The sequence below is a fragment of the Halichoeres trimaculatus genome, unplaced genomic scaffold (assembly GCF_033239565.1).
Source record: "Halichoeres trimaculatus isolate MK-OKI-2021-1 unplaced genomic scaffold, fHalTri1.1 fHalTri1_scaffold_5, whole genome shotgun sequence".
Classification (NCBI taxonomy): Eukaryota; Metazoa; Chordata; class Actinopteri; order Labriformes; family Labridae; genus Halichoeres; species Halichoeres trimaculatus.
In genome coordinates this window covers 9,130,793-9,147,087 of record NW_027437183.1, presented here as the reverse complement: position 1 = coordinate 9,147,087, position 16,295 = coordinate 9,130,793, and the positions used below count along the sequence as shown (strand labels likewise).

Sequence of the window (16,295 nt, the reverse complement as noted above, 5' to 3'; positions counted from 1 at the left end):
GGTTTTCTTAACCCCTTTTTCTCTGTCTTCTCTGGCCTCTTTTTATACCTCTTCTTTGTCCTCTCGTCATTTTTTCAGTCTTTTTTTTTTGCACTAATTTATGTTTTTTTTGTCACTTTTTTGTCACTTTTTTGTCCTTTTCCAAGGTTTTCCTGTCCTCTTTGTCTGCATGTGCTACATTTCCTTCTCGTCTTTCTGGTATTTCTTAACCCCCTTTTCTCTGTCTTCTCTGGCCTCTTCTTTGTCCTCTCCTTTGTCTTTTTCCTGTCTTCTTAATCCACTCTTCTTAGTCTTTTTTCTCTTTATTGTCTTTTTCAGTGTTTTCCTTTTCCTTTGTCTTCATGTGCTACATTTTCTTCCTTGTCTTCCTCCATTTTCTGTCTTTGTTTTCCTGTTTTTATCTTCATTACTTTTATTGTTAATCATGTTTTTTTATCAAGCGTTCACACCATGTACTAATTTTGCTTTTTCCTCAAGGACTCAGGTAGTTAATGAAACAGAAAAGAAGATATTTTGAAACCCAATATTTTCACAGGATGATTGGATGGTATTAAGGAAGGACAGAATACAAAAGAGGTTTCAGATAAATGAGAGATTGGATGAAGAATACAAAATAACAATAACTTTAATTCCTGTGAAAATAGTTATTATTTTATGAGTAATAAACAATTATGATTGATCATGATGTGAAAAACATAACTAACAAAGTGTTTTTGTGAATCATCAGAGAAACAACAAACTCTGATTTAGCTGCATGTTAGTGTGTTTATATGAAGTCAGTGCAGAAAATTAAAGTCACTGTTAAAAATAGATTCTGAAATTTATAACTAATGAAGCACAATAAAACTGACGGTATATCTTTTAACATGAGCTGCAGTAAAGAGACATTCGTAGTAATGTATGTCAGAGACTGAAGGGATAAATGTGTGTTTTAATATCTTCATGTTGTCCTCCTGTAATAATGAAATAAGAACATGTAGCTCTGATGAAAGCTGACTCCACTCGTCCCCGGTGTCTCTGCGGTCGGTGCTGTGTGGTGTTTGGTGTCTGTGGTCAGCGGAGGATGAGGCAGCTGGTGCTCTTATTAGTTGGTATTAGCTCAGCGCCCTCGACCGCAGCCACAAACTTATCTGCCGCTCTCATTTGCAATGGAAAAAGCAGCAAAGCCGATTGGGGCCTGTCTGCCGACCGAGGATGATGAGGGTGAAGGAGGAGAGGAGGGCAGGCGGTGGGGCTCTGTCCTCAGCCTCTGTGACCGCTCTGCTGCTCTCTGTCTCTCTGTTTACATTAATGCACAGGAACGCCCTGTCAGACGGGATATTTATAAAGCTTCTGTTTATACCACTGCTTCATGTTCAACATATCATCTTACATGAAGCTCTCAGCAACCTCTTTTGTCTGGAACATATTTAATCATGTTTGGAAAAGCTGAAAGGAAAAAGTGTCGGATGATATTCTGACATTTCTTTGGATCATAGATCAGTGATTTTCTGCCTTACATAGTCTTCTGTTATAGGATGGAAACATTATTTACTGGTTCGTCCGCACCAGATATTTTTTGGTCCACGTGTGCTCTCTCTGCTCTGTCTCTGGGACATGTTTTTTACAGTGCTTCTTCATATTTCTCTCTGACGTACGCAAACGTTTAACATTTTGACCTCTGACTCATTTGCATACTGTGACGCATTTCTGCGAGCATTCTTGCAATTTTGGAGCCTCTTTGAGAGAAGATAAAAATACAGATCATAACAGTCATGTTTTTGAACAAAGCTGTGGTACATTTTGCGTCTTTCTGCGCTAAAACTTTCCTATTTGCCTCTAAAAGTTTCCAATTCATCAGAAACTCATGTACACTGTACAGCCAGGCTTTAAACTCAAGATTTGAGTTGATAAGACGTTACAATACTTATACACTGAGACAGGATCATCAACTTTGACTATGAGCATTTGAAATCGGCTTTTAAAACAGCTTATGTAATGTGCTAAAAAATGACGGGAGCATTTTGGAAACTCCTCAAAAAATACCAATAACAGATCAACATGTGATCATGTGACTATGATACAGCCTCTGCCAGAGATGGTCAGCTTTTCAAGGCGTCTTCTTTAACTGGCGGTGTAAAACTATATTTTTATCCACGACTTTATTTTCTCTGCACTGTGTTGGACAAACAGAAGCTTTTTTTTGGATTCAACATCTACAGGCAGCTGTTGGCCTGGAGGGCAATAGAGTTCTTGGTTCAACTTCCAGCCTCAACTGTTATGATACTGTCTATATATCCTTCTCCCTTAATATAACTTGGAAAATTAAAATACGATTCAGCATCTATAATTGGATCGTTGGCTGCACGTCCATGGAAATGTTGTGCACAGACCTTAATTAAAGCTACATCATCACTGTATGATAACTAAAGAGTGGCTGGTGGATGTGTTTACCTATTTGTATTTTGAGGGCTGAACTGACATCGCAGTGTAATCCACACGTTCAGTGGTTGACCCCAAACTTTGTTTTTATTTACGTTTCTGTGCTTTAGTTTGAGTTTTGTTACTGGTGATAGATCTGTAGCATTTTTATACATGTGATATGTGATATGTATGTTCACAGTGTTTCTTTTTCTTGTTTATAAAAAAGTGCACCCCACATGTTGGCATATTTCAGTGGTTGAGCCAGAGATTTGATCTTATTTACATATTATGCACTTTATTTAGTGTGAGATTCATTGAAGAAATGATTTGTATTTATTTTTCAAATTATTGATCATACCAGGCCTGTTGTTCTGCAGTACTTTGTTCCTTTCTCTGATTTTATTTAAGGAAATAAATGATATGATGTCCGGTACCTGGCAATCAGTGCCGGTACTCAACGGTACCAATTTTTGGTACTTTCCCTGTTTATATGTTAAAAAATATCAATTGTTTAATAATAAAATATTCTTTTTTCCAATTTAAATATGTATTCTTCAATATATAACCTTGCAATGCTGTGTTCATGTCCAGCATGGAAAACCGCCTACTCTTCCACTCTCCCACAGTCACAAGGATGCATTCAGGTACCTAAACATGGTACCTTTTGGTTTTACTTGAATCAATACCGATCGGTGTCTATGAAAGTACCTAATTAGGTACCTATCCCTAATTATTAATCATCTACAAGGCTTGAAGTTAAATCAATCAGTCAGCTCTGATTGTAATGATTAAATAAATATACATTATTCGTATCAATTCATCTCATTTCATCATAACGTTTGGGCCTGGCCTACAGGAAAGAATTGTTTATATGTAAATAGTATCCTTTGTTGTGTAAATCACATGCTAAACGCAATCGCAATATTGGTCCAAAAAAATTGCAGAAAGGTTATTTTCCAAAATTGTTCAGCCCTAATTTGTCTCTTCACACAGACTGCTTTCCTAATATGATCATATATTCAATATTCAAATATGTTAGAGAAACCAGGACACTCAGGAACTTACTGATTTTGTAATTTTTAGCATCATCTCTTATTGGAGATTACAAAATTCAAATAATCGTCTTCTTTTTCGCCAAATATCCAAACAAGCCTCAGAAGTTATGTGTCAGTTGTTTAAACCTCAGAGCTGCTTAATAAAACGCACAGAAATCAACATTAGTGCCCCTTTATGAGCAAACATCAGCATTTAGATTGATTATTTCTACTTTAAAGTTACTTTGATCTCATTTTAATATCGGAAAAAAGTTACATGGTCCTTCTTGTACAAATTGAGCCACAGCAGCTGCTAAATCAGAGGTTTTTTTTCACAAAGCAAAGATTCAGAGGGAGTGATATGAACGGCTGTTTAAAAACATCACTTACACAGGACAAGATCTGAAAAAGAGATAAGAGGCTCTGCTTTGTCAACAGGGGGCGCTAGAATCAGCACAAACTTTAGGTTGTTCTTTGGAGCTATGGATTGGTTGGTGACAGAAATACAGAATGAAAACTGTGACAAAAAGTTTTGGCGAAAGAAAACTTAAAGACCAAAGAACACGGAACAAGTCAGGTCTAAAATATTCCTCACTCCTGTTCAAGTTGTTTACCGCGTCCTCTCTGCAACCCATAGTTACCCACAATGCCTTTCTCTGTGTACAGTAGCTCCGCAGAGACACTCGCATGTTTCTTAAATCTCGCCTCATGAGTAAAGAAATACATTAAACATGTTTGTTAAGCCTTAAGAGAGAACACTGAATGTAAACACATCACTGTTTGTTTATCAGGAAGGTCTACAGGGAAACTTTGACTTCACTTATCCCTCAGTGCTCTGAGCGAACAGGCTTTCAGCAGCGTGGAGCCTCTTTGGGGCTGGCGGGGATGTTTTGAATCAGGTCTTCGTTTTGTAATCAGCTGTTTGTGTGTAGAGTTTACGTAACGAGCAGTAAAAGTGGATCTTGGCTGTGCTTTTATTGACGACTGATTCAGGATGAGTCCCGTCATTGTTCAGGCGTTGAAGCCTCTCCTCTGTCAGCTGTTGGAGGCTGCGTGTCCAAACTGAAGCCTGACATCTTAAATTGGCTGCAGGGGAAATTTTTCAAGAAGTGTTTTAACACGTTTTTTTTGCAGAAAGTCAATTAAAGTAATGAATTTTGAGTTTTTTGTTCTCGGGCAACGATTAGTGACAAGGAAATGAGAAAAATCAAACCTAACTCCTCAAAAACAAGACCTGCCTGTCTCTGCTCCGTCATTAAAGTTGATGTGTGGAGGTGACTCTGATGTTTACATGTTGAGACAGCAGCTCTTCTCAGAGCTTCTTTTAATGCCTTACCTGCAGCTAAACGTGTGTGGGAACCTTGGCATGGTGGAGGAACAAGTATGCACAGCAGTCAGTGAAAGAAAAGCACCACAGGGCGTCGATGCTGACATTCCTGTACTCAGCTTTGTATCATCAACTTTAATGATTGTTTTCTCTCTGTTTCTTCTTTCTCGTTTCAGTCATTTCAAGGCAGTCAAGGAAGAGCCTACCTGTTTAATTCAGTGTAAGTATAGCACACACACACATACACACTCACTCTCTCTGTGTATTTTATTCTCCTGTATTTAAAGCTGGGTTGTTAAACCACAGAAAACAAACTACTCCTTCTCCCACCATTCACTTTCTCTTTGCTTCATTTATTCTCCAACAGAGTAATTTATCGCTCATGTGGGGCTTGTTTTCAAAACTCACATGTAGCTTTTGTGTCCCCGAGTAACAACTGTGATAGAAACCTAAGTGGGTCTGTGTGAGGTACAACCAGAGTTCAGCTGTCCCCCCTTCACATTAGCCTCCTGCTTCGCTGTCACACCAGTTCAGTTTTGTTTTCTGAACATTGTCGCCCAGTTCGGTCCTTTCTCTGACACACAGGGCAACACAGGAGCAGCTGCTGTTTCCACTCTGTCTGCACACATAATGCAGGTCCACATTTTGTTAGAAAGTACAAAATTAGTGAACTCTACAGTTATTTGAAGCATTAAAAAAAGAAAAATAAGCAATTCTCTTTGCCAAAGAACGGGGGAAACAAAGGGTGCACACAGGGCCGGAGCAAATCTTTCCCTTTAACCAAGAGGAGGTGACCTTTAGTTTGTTTGTTTGTTGGTTAGCTAGCATTAAATTAATCAAGTGGAAAAAATACATTGACAACCCCACAATAAATTGACTTTAATCAGACTTAGTTTAAAAAAAAAACAGCACATTTCACCAGTAATTTCCTCAGGTTAGCACATCAACAGAGGAAGCAGCTGCTGAGATGAGCACCTTATGCATAATAAAGCTGTGCATGGACATGGTTTATTTCCTTCAGTGTAGACTAAAATAAGCCAATGTCTAAGTCTTGAAGTTGGTTTAGCTTATATACTAAATGCTTAATCATGAGTTCGTATCACTGAAATGCTTTTGTATCCTTTTTTATAGCTCCATGTTTGATACTGTCAGAGCTGCAGCTGAAGTATTACGTCTAAATCTGTCGCACATGCTAAACTAGGGTCATCATGCAGCCAGATCTGTTATAACTATGAGGAAGTGAATGGCTTTTAAGTTCACCCTCAGCGTCTCCTCTTCTTTCATTTTGCAAAACAGGCTGATTTGTGTGTTAAAATTCTCCCTTTTCTATCTTGATTTACTCTGAGTTTCATCACTAAATAGCTTTTCAATGACAGATTTGTCAATGTTTGTGATTGCTCAGTTGTTACTCTATCCCTTCTTGTGAACACACACACAGTTGATTTTAGGGATAGACCGATTATCGGCCGGGCCGATTATCAGGGCCGATATTTGGCATTTTGAGGCATATCGGCATCTGCCTTTTTTTAATCTGACGGCCGACATGACACCCATTCAAAACTGTATTGTTTTGGCTCTGAAACTTCTCTGCACAGAGTTTGTCCCTGTCTAAACTATGGAAGCCCTAGATGGTCATTTAAAATCAGTCATTTAAAACCAAACAGAAAATTAATTTGACTGCATTACATGCCTGTAAAAGGCAGCACAAACTCAATTCTGTCAAGTTTTATTGCAGTTACATAGAAATTTTGGAAAAACTTTTATTCACTGTAGAAAACTTAAGCTATTATTTTTTAAAGTTTTTATTTACGTTTATAAAACATGCTGCTAAGCCTGGGAGCTGACATATGCTTGAAGGCATCTGATTGCAGTTAAGTGTTGGAGTTTGTATTGTTCAAAATTTGACACCAATCTTTTCACTTTGACTGCAAATTAATATCGGCTTCAAATATCCGTTATTGGCCTCCTTGACTACAAATAATCAGTATCGGTATCGGCCCCAAAAAATCCATATCGGTCTATCTCTCGTTGATTTATTAATTTGGTAGCAAGCTTCATGTGACCATTTAGCCCCCTCCGTTGTCTGGGTTAGTTAACCCAAATCAAACTCGGAGTATGTTGAACTTATTTTGTATCACAGGTGCCCCATCTGCAGAGGCTGCTGTCCTCTTCACACTGGTCGTGGCTTATTAATGCTATTTTTCATCTATGTCATCCCCCCACTCTCTTCCCACGTTTCCTGTCTCTCTCTTTCTCAAGCCATCCCCCAAATAAAGACAGAGTTAAAAAAAAAGAAAATCCACTCTAACTTCATCTCAAACTGTCTTCAGGGACGTGTGAGTCAGAGCAGGAGAGCAGGGGCGAGATTTTAGTTCAGTCGTGCCATGGGCGGTTTACACAAGTGACGTCAACCTCTTCAAGGAACATTTATGTTTACTGCTGACTCATCGGATATTACTCTCCTGTTGCTTGAATGTTTTTAAATTGAGGGGAAGTATTTGATAGTCCAGACCACACCAATCAAGACCAAGTGAGATGCACAGTGCACCAAGAGCAGAACAGGACATTTAGGGATCAAGATCAAGTCAAGACCAAGGTCATGTTATATAAAAGATCATCATGATAGTTAATAGAACAGAGCATACTTTATTTATCCCCATGGGGAAATTCAGGAGTCACAGCAGCAATTAAGAAAACAAAAGTAAAGTGTATGGTGCAAAAAGGTCCAGGACTAAGCTTCTTCAGCAGTCATACCTGTGAAAAACATGATGCTACTTTGCCTTTTGGTATTCCCCTTGTTGCTGGGTTAGCATGGCTAGTTTGTCCATCTTATTGGAGATAGATCTTACGTTCCAAATAATGATGGATAGAAAGACAAGTCGACGTTTTCGCTTCTTAGCTCTCACCTCGGCACCATTACGTCGTTCACACCTCCTTCTCCTCACCTTTTGGGGAAACATTAGGCCTTGCAACAGTTAGCATTGACATGCTGCTAACAGCTGATTTCACATGTAAACAATGCGGTCAAGGTTACATGTAGGATCTCCAAGGTTACATGTAGGATCTCCAGACAAACACAGGAGCGAAAATTGTAAAAATATCACTGAAGACACAAACAGTTTGGTGTCCATGACTAACAAGTGAGCCATACAAAATAATGAAAGAGACAAATTACAAGAAACAGACGAGGAGAGAGCTGCCGCAACAGGGCGGCGCCTAGCAACAAAAAAACAAAGCGTGGAGTTCACGATTTTCTTTCTTCATTGGCAAAACCAAGGCCACAAACTTTTCCCAAAGGTGTTTTTGTTGGTGTTTAAATCACCAAATCTCCCCAGTTTGAGTCCTTGCTGCAGGAGCTCCTGGTTAACATTCATCTCTTTAAACTCCTGAAACAGTTCCACAGGTTTATTTCTTGCTTGGTTGGTTTCGGGGACTCGGCTCTCAGTCTTAATAAAAACCACAGAAGACATACTCAGGTGTGACGCTGGAGCTGCTCCATGCCTCCAGAGTGTAGATTACATTGTTCTCACCTACAGGAGTGAACTGAATAAAAGCAGCTCTCTGCTGACTCCTGGGTCCAGATAAATTATTCAAAATATGCCAAATGTGCAAGCGGCTGAGATCCTCTGTGCTGAATTAATGTCTGTGTGTCGTCACAAACAGCCACATTAGGTGGGAATTCAAGTCTTGTAGACGACTAAATGAAGCTTGGTTACACTTAATGATTGTTTCAACAGCTCTTCACTCACTTTATTAGTTTGTGGCGCGCGCTTTAATTAAAATGTCAGTCAGAAGTTAATCAGGAGAGCAGAATTAACTGAGAGGGAGTGGAGTGTTTATCAGGAAAGACAAAGAAGTCCTGAACAACAACAAATTTAACATTTAGATTTCAATTCAGCTCTTTGCTGCGTTTTTAAGCATTTCATTCAAAGACTTCCCAAGGCGTTCAGGTCCCATATTATGCTCATTTTCTGCAGTTTAATATGGATCATTGATGTCTTCATAAAATGGTAGAAACATGTTTTTGTCCAAAAAGCCAATAAATCAAGCACAGCAGCATTGTTTCCAGGCTCTCATAGCCTCTCTGTTCAGAACGCTCTGATTTAGTGGGCGTGACCTTCATATGTAAATGAGCCACCCCTGATACCGCGAAGTGCACAATGTTTAGAAAACAGCAAAGCTTGTTTACTGTAACATTACAGGCTAAAACAACAGGCTAACCGCAGCTAAAGTTAGCATCCTGAAGCTAACACAGAGACAGGGGGGACACTGAGGAAAAGCTCTTACATCTGCTCCACAGCACACAGCATTTAAAATACTCACATTTCCAGGGTCCCAGGTTTGTTGGTGGATGGTTGGTAATGCGCCTGGATTCAGGACCAGTCTATTCGCTAGCCCTCTGTTGTACTGTCCAAAGTTGGAAAAGCAGTCGGCTGTGAAGTGACTAGCACACACATGCACAGTTTTACCGAGTGTAGATGGAACATTTCCCTGATAAATGAACTCTAGCCACTTAGTCTTGTTTTCTCCCGAGATGGGAAGCTTGTGCATGGAACTATGTGGCTGTTTACAGCCAAAAACAGAGCAGTGATGGCTCTTCAAATTTGGCTTTCTCCTCCCCGCTGCTGGAGAGAAATCTCTCCAGCAGTGGGGAGGGGGTTCGGGGGTATCTGCTCTGGTGGACCAATCAGGTCAGACTTGCCCCTGATTGGTCAAAAAAGGGAATCGCTGACGTCGGCAAATCCCTAAAATCCAAACAGCTCGTTTTAGGTCAGGATTTTACATTCACAAGCACTACTAAGTACTGTTTTTTTCATTAAATATCACATTTTGTGGGCTGTGAGGAAAGCCAAAGACCCACAAATTTCACTAAAAGACTTAAAGTGATTTTTGTATAATATGGGACCTTTAAGTGTTTTTCTTTTTTCTTTTTCCATTTGTTGAGCCACATCTCCCGGAGGCCGGAGTATTTTAGGACGCACATGCTCAGAAAAAGCCTTTGATGTTTGATAAATTTCCACCTTCTGGGGCCAGAGTCATGAGAGCTCTTTTGAAACTTGATGGTGATCTATTTTCAACAGTTTAAAAGAGTTTAATTACAATATTTTTCATATTTATGGGAAAGAAAAGTTCAAGATAATTGATTTGATCTCATGTTACAAACTAAAAGTCACGTATCTGTGTTTGAACAGTAGATACATCAATCATTTTATTCGTCACATGCTGTTTTGTAAAGTTTACAACAGACTAATCGGATTTTTTTTGGTTTAAAGTCAGATTATCGATCCCACAATGAAGTAACTAAACAAAACAAATAATATGGCACAGTGTTAAAGGACCATGTCAACAACAGCAACCATATAATCAGTCAAATAAGAGCTCTTAAACTTTAATATTGATATTCACAACAGTCTTCAAATGTTAAACAGGCCTTGTAAAGTCTTCTTCAATGTGAAACCAAAAAAATAAATAAATGGGGGGCATTGCATTTGCTGCACTTCATGAAGTGCACAAGGGTGCAAAATTTGTCACTCCTTAAAACAATTCTTTGTCCGTGCACATCGAGAAAATGTGGTGATTTCACCAACAAATCAACTGTTCAACCCTTCTTGTAAACAATTCTTATCACTTTAACGCAGCTGATTTTCTGCAAAACACGCAGAGACTACAGATGCTTACAACTCCTCTCCTCCAGCAGATACAAAACACGAAACACCAGCATGAATGTCGAGCATTATTGCGCCTGAATTCGACCTTCACACAGAGCAGATGGTAAAAGCAGAGGGTGTGTAACTTTGGTGCTTTTAGCAGTCTCACTCCATTCTTGCTGATTTGCTCCAGAGTTTTATTTTTCTGCACCGTTGCCCTGAAACGACCCGACAGTAAAAGCTCAAACTCACTCTGAAGAGGATGTTTGTGCTAATCTAGTTTAGCACGAGCCCTCTGAAGACCTGCCTGTTAAAAATGACCAGAAGCCTCGTCTGACACAGATTCTTCAGTTTTTACACAAACAGCTCAGATAGAGAGAATCCTTGAAACATGAATCAATCAGGTGTTTTCAGACTCTGGTTTTAATCATTTCAAAGAGAAGGTTAAACTTCAGCTGCTCCTCTTTGACCTCTTCTCCTCCTCTTGTCCTCCTCACAGGGTGAATGTCGGCTGCGGGCCAGCAGAGGAGCGGGTTCTCCTTACAGGTTTACATGCTGTGGCTGATATCTACTGTGAAAACTGTAAAACCACGCTGGGATGGAAATATGTAAGTCTCACACTCTTCTAACTTTCACCTGAACCCTTTTTTAACAGCCCTGTTTTTGTGTTTTTGCACTAAATTTCACTGCTGCTTCACGTTGTTGTGCAATGATGTGGTTTCTCTGCTGTAAAAGGGGCGAATGATGCAACCAAAGGTCGTCGAGTCTGCATGTTAAAGCCGTGGTGACACTTTTTCCTCCTCGTGGTTGTATTTAGAGCGACCGAGCACCCTTTGGTCTCGTAGCCCTGACGATAATTACAGTGCAGGAAGGTTGGCTGCAGGCTTGTACCTCTGAGAGTCTGCAGTGATTAAATGTCAGGCGGTTTTGAAGAGGCTCTTCCTGGTAATTGTGTGAGAAGACTATAGGAGGGTGTAAAATAACTGAACACACTTTAAGACAGGGACTCACTTAAAGCCGCTGCTGCAGCGACAAAAACAATTAGAGCTTCTCAGAAAGGCGCCGCGAGCTGAGCAGAGTCGAGCTGGTTTACAAGGCAAAGCAGGCTGAGCCGATAATCAGAGACACGGAGAAACACCAACACACGCTCTCCTCCTCCAGCTCTGCAGGACGAGAAGCAGGATGTCACACACAACATCAAGAGATGTGATCCAGAGACCACAGACACTCTGAAACAGCATTTAGATGTAACTGATTTTGGAGTTGATAATCTTATTTTAAATCATGGATTATGAACAGGCAAACATTTATAACTGAGTCTATTTTGAAACTACTTACATCTAACCTGCACTTCTTTTAATTTTTTAAAGATTTCAAGGGTTAGTCTGAAGACTTGTTTCTTTTTAGACATTTTCTGTCAGTCCCAAACGCCTCAATCCTCTCAGCCACACTCCTCTCCACATGACCTTTTGTTGTCATGTCGATGAAACACGAGCAGACGTGGGTGAAGAGTTGGACTTTTCTTTTATGTTTTCTTTGAAAACATTGACAAATATTTGTGAGCTTTCAAAAACTGTTCAATGATCTTATATGCAGATGACACTAACTTGCTTTGCTGTGGGGACGATTTGGAACAAAAGCGACTCAGTATAGATAACATAGAAATAGAGTAAATGAAATAAAAGTTTTTTGAGAGAAAAGTTATCTAACTGCTAAGCTAAGATAGCTGCAGATGGATTGAAAGATTTCTTATTAACCGGTTTTCGATTCCCATCCCTACTCAGTAGATACAAGAGTGAGATTGAAGCAAACTTAAACTGATAAAAAATGTATTGTTAGTTTTATTGTGATGCACTTTCTTTTCTTCTGTTTTGGGTTTCTACACATGCTGTAACAGATTAGACTATAAAAATGTAAAGACCAGGGGGTAGGAATAGAAAGGTTTTCTGACTTCATCCTACACCTTTTCAAACAAGGTATAATGATCTATGTTTTTAGAGTTGTTTCTTTAATTTTTTTGTTTTTTCTGCTTAAAGACATCTTACATCTTATTTATCTTTGTTCTGTTTTTGTTTTTTGTAATGTCTTTAACCTGCTCAAATAGACAAATTTATGAAATGAAATAAACGACAAACAGTAGACTGACAGTCAACACGAATGGGGTGAAACGCTCCATGATAGAAAGAAGGAGGCGTAAAAATCAATGCATCTTAAAGTGATACTCCGAGATGGAACAAGTTGGGTCCTATCACAAGGTTTAGGGCAGAATTTACCCCTACAGCAGTGTTTTTGTGCAGCAGAAGCCCAGGGCACACGCACCAAACACCCCCTCCCTGCTCCTCTGCCGGTTTCCTCTGCACTCAGACGGGGCCATATTTTACTTGACCAAAAACACAAATAAACAGACTCCCACCGAAAAAATCTGATATCGGTCTGCATTCACGCTTTATTTAGAGAATTTTCAGCGCGTTACTTTCACACAAAAACACCGCTTCTCATCGTGTCTCTTCGTCCTGGCAGACTACCTGCGTTTGTTTATATTTAGCACGCCGCGCGCAGACTGATACACTAAGCGGCGAGCGCCTCGTAGCCAGCTGTGGCTCTGCAGCGGAGGTAGCGCTGTTTTTCGACACGATGAGGACTAGTGCCTTATTTAGCTGTGTTTCTGTGTGAACATAACGCGCTGAAAATTCTCTAAATAAAGCGTGAATGCAGACCGATATCAGATTTTTTTGGTGGGAGTCTGTTTATTTGTGTTTTTGGTCAAGTAAAAACTGGCCCCGTCTGAGTGCAGAGGAAACCGGCAGAGGAGCAGGGAGGGGGTGTTTGGTGCGAGCGCTCTGGGCTTCTGCTGCACAAAAACACTGCTGTAGGGGTAATTTCTGCCCTAAACCTTGTGGTAGGACCCAACTTGTTCCATCCCGGAGTACCACTTTAAGGAGATCTCTCAGAATCTTAAGAGTTTAAGATTGGTCATCAGAAACTGTCTGAAAGGATATCGTGTTTGAGAAATAAAGACATCACATCAGGTTGCACCAAGGTTTCCACTACTTTCAACGTTTTTCATCTTTTTATTTTGTTGCGTGTCTCTGTGGAAAAGTCTGTTGTTCCAAACTATGAATGTCCTGAGTTTCACTTTACATTCTGTTGATGCTTTTAGAGATTGAAAGCTGAGTTTTCTCTCTCATGTCTGTGTGTTTTCAGGAGCATGCGTTCGAGAGCAGTCAAAAATACAAAGAGGGAAAGTTCATCATCGAGCTGGCTCACATGATCAAGGACAACGGATGGGAGTGACGCTCCGGCCGCGCTTTTTTTCTTTCTCTGACCTTGGAATGCTCTTTATTGAACTGCGTGGAGCGTCGACCATCGACCACCCTCCCCTCACCCTCCCCTCCCTCCCCCTCCTCTTTGAAAATTAACCCCCCCTCTCCTCCACGAGCCTCCACCCCTCGCCTCCTTCACGTGCACACACTCTCACCTGCTCATCGTGAAAGTGAACAGAACAAATGAATTAAAAAGGAGGAGGAGGAGGAGGAGGAGGCGGAGCAGCTGTTGAAACATCACGTCACGAGGAGTCCTGTCGTGTCTTCAGAGGTTGTGTGTTCTCCTTCGCAGCTCTGGAGCTTTTGGGTTCGACCTCCACCCACTCACCCCCACCCCCACCAAAAACCACGCTTACAAGTGATTGTGGTGATATGGCGACCACTTTACGAAAGGAGACAGACTTCACTGAACGAACATTTCGTTGTTTTCTTTCTTTCGCCCATCCAGCGAGACGAATGACTTTGATGACTTTAATTATTTTATTGTTGTTTGCTTTAGTTTTAACCTCTGGGTTTGGTAAGGGTTTGGTTTGATGGAAGATGGATGTTACTGGTTAGCATTTTATTTCCCTGTTAATATTTGTTTGTTTGTTTGTATGTTTGTTTGGCTTGTTTATCTCTGCCCATAGCTGAGCATGTTTTTCTTTGCTAATGTCCAAATGAGAAATCAGGGACAGGTGAGGAGCGGAGGGGAAAGGGAGTTCATTAGTTATGAATATGTAGCATTATCTTGCTTTTTTAAAGAAGGTTAAGGATGGGATTGCAGTCGTTTGGGATTTTAATCCTGATTTTATTTTTTATCCTTTTCTTTCATGTTCTTTTCTTCAGTCCCCCTCTCTGGTACCTTTCAGCACCCAAAAAGCATCGAAAGCAGCACCTAGTTTGTTCGACATAAATGGATATATATAAGTATATATACATATTATTATATAGATATATGAATATTTGTAGTGTTTTGGCTAAATGCGATTGTGGCTGGTCCCATTTTGCAGCAGTACCATAAGTGACAAAGACATGAAGAGAGGCAGAAACAGCGTGAGGTTACCTTTGCAGCTTTGTTATGAAATTAAACAGGAGAAGTTGACACACTGCATCAAAAACATTTGAGAGGAAAAAGTTTCAAAAAAGTTCATTTCAAATCAAAGTGTTTTGTTTGTAAACATAAAAAAAATTTTGTTGCTCATTATGAACTCAACCTCGTGGGCGGGACCTACGCTTAAAGATGTGAGAGACATTTCAATCAGCCAATCAGGAATGGAGAAACTAGATTCAAAACAATTAAATTTAAAAGATTTTGCATTTTCTGACAAAATCATTTAAATTGAAAAAAAGATACACATGAGTTTGCAAACAAAACTTTTGCAGTGGCAATCACAACTTTTGGAGTAAAATGCAAAACTTTTATATTTGGGAAACAACTTTGTGGACAAAATTTGGATTTTGCAAACTAAACTTTGGATTTTAAGACATAACTTGTAAAAGAAACCCCAAAAGTTGTTAAACTTGGAAGGAAATGCTGCATTTATAAGAAAAATTTAACTTTTTATTTTTATTTTTGTTGCAGCGTTTTAACTTCTTCTCTTTAATCTTTTTCTAACAGTGTGTTTAACAAAGTTGCTCTAGTAACCTCATGCACTTATGTCCAGTGAGGAGCCTGAACTCAGCACCACATGTCATTAAACATCGGGGCGGACGTTATTACACAACTCCATATGAATATATTCACACATGCTATGGTGACATATCCATAAAAACAAAGGAAATGTTTGTAGTAAGTAGATTTTGGATTCTATATATATATATATATTTGCTGTCATGCACATATGTATATATGCATATGACTGTGTGTATATATGCATTGTGTGTGTGTGGTCATGCATTACATGGTGGCATACTTGAACAATGCTACTTCGCTTGCACTTTGCAGAGGCCTGCGGTTCACGTCGGTTTAGAGGCAAAATGTTTTTAATGGCCTTCTCACAGATGAGCGATGGATTGTAGGAGACAGAAAGAAAGTAAGAGCTGGACGCTTTTCACCAGATTCATTCACCAGCTGTTTTTTACACGCTTTTAGACTACTTTATTTAGATCATACTGAAGAATTCTGCTTTTCCTTGAATAACTTCTATGCTTTACTAATTGATAAAACAACTTTTGATTAATTGATAAATTATTTTGTTGATCATTGTCCAAAATTTGCTGAATCAAGCTTCCTAAAGATTACTAAATTGTTTGCTTTCTTAATTAAGATATAAGCAGCCTGGTTAATCTGATGAGCAACTTCCTGAAAGATTTGTTGAAGAATGATAATATTTAACCAGCAAATCAGAGGAAAAACTTAAAGAAATCATTATCCTGCTTTTTATGAATCAACCCCTGATTTTTTTTTCTGCTGCTATCCCAGTACCCCCATATTTCCCCTGCTTTGTAGACCTTTTGCACTTTATACTTCTCCGTCTCTTTCTCGTAGAGCGTTTGGATTGTCTCTTCGTAGACGGTGTCTGTCGTTTGCCTCTAAGCCGTATGAATCTTGTGCCTCTTCAAAACATGAACGGCCTCC

At 39.6% G+C, this 16,295-nt stretch overlaps 1 protein-coding gene across 2 annotated transcripts in view; it reads left to right on the top strand.

Moving 5' to 3' along the window:
• ypel1 (yippee-like 1) overlaps nt 1-15,677 on the top strand; it is a 45,083-nt gene extending 29,406 nt beyond the window's left edge. For both annotated transcript variants that reach the window (XM_074670135.1, XM_074670134.1), the window contains exons 3-5: nt 4,941-4,984; nt 10,912-11,020; nt 13,617-15,677. In XM_074670135.1, coding sequence (XP_074526236.1) covers nt 4,941-4,984; nt 10,912-11,020; nt 13,617-13,706 — 243 coding nt within the window. In that variant the 3' untranslated portion in view covers nt 13,707-15,677. The remainder of the gene's footprint in view (nt 1-4,940; nt 4,985-10,911; nt 11,021-13,616) is intronic.
• The last annotated feature ends 618 nt before the right edge of the window (nt 15,678-16,295 follow it).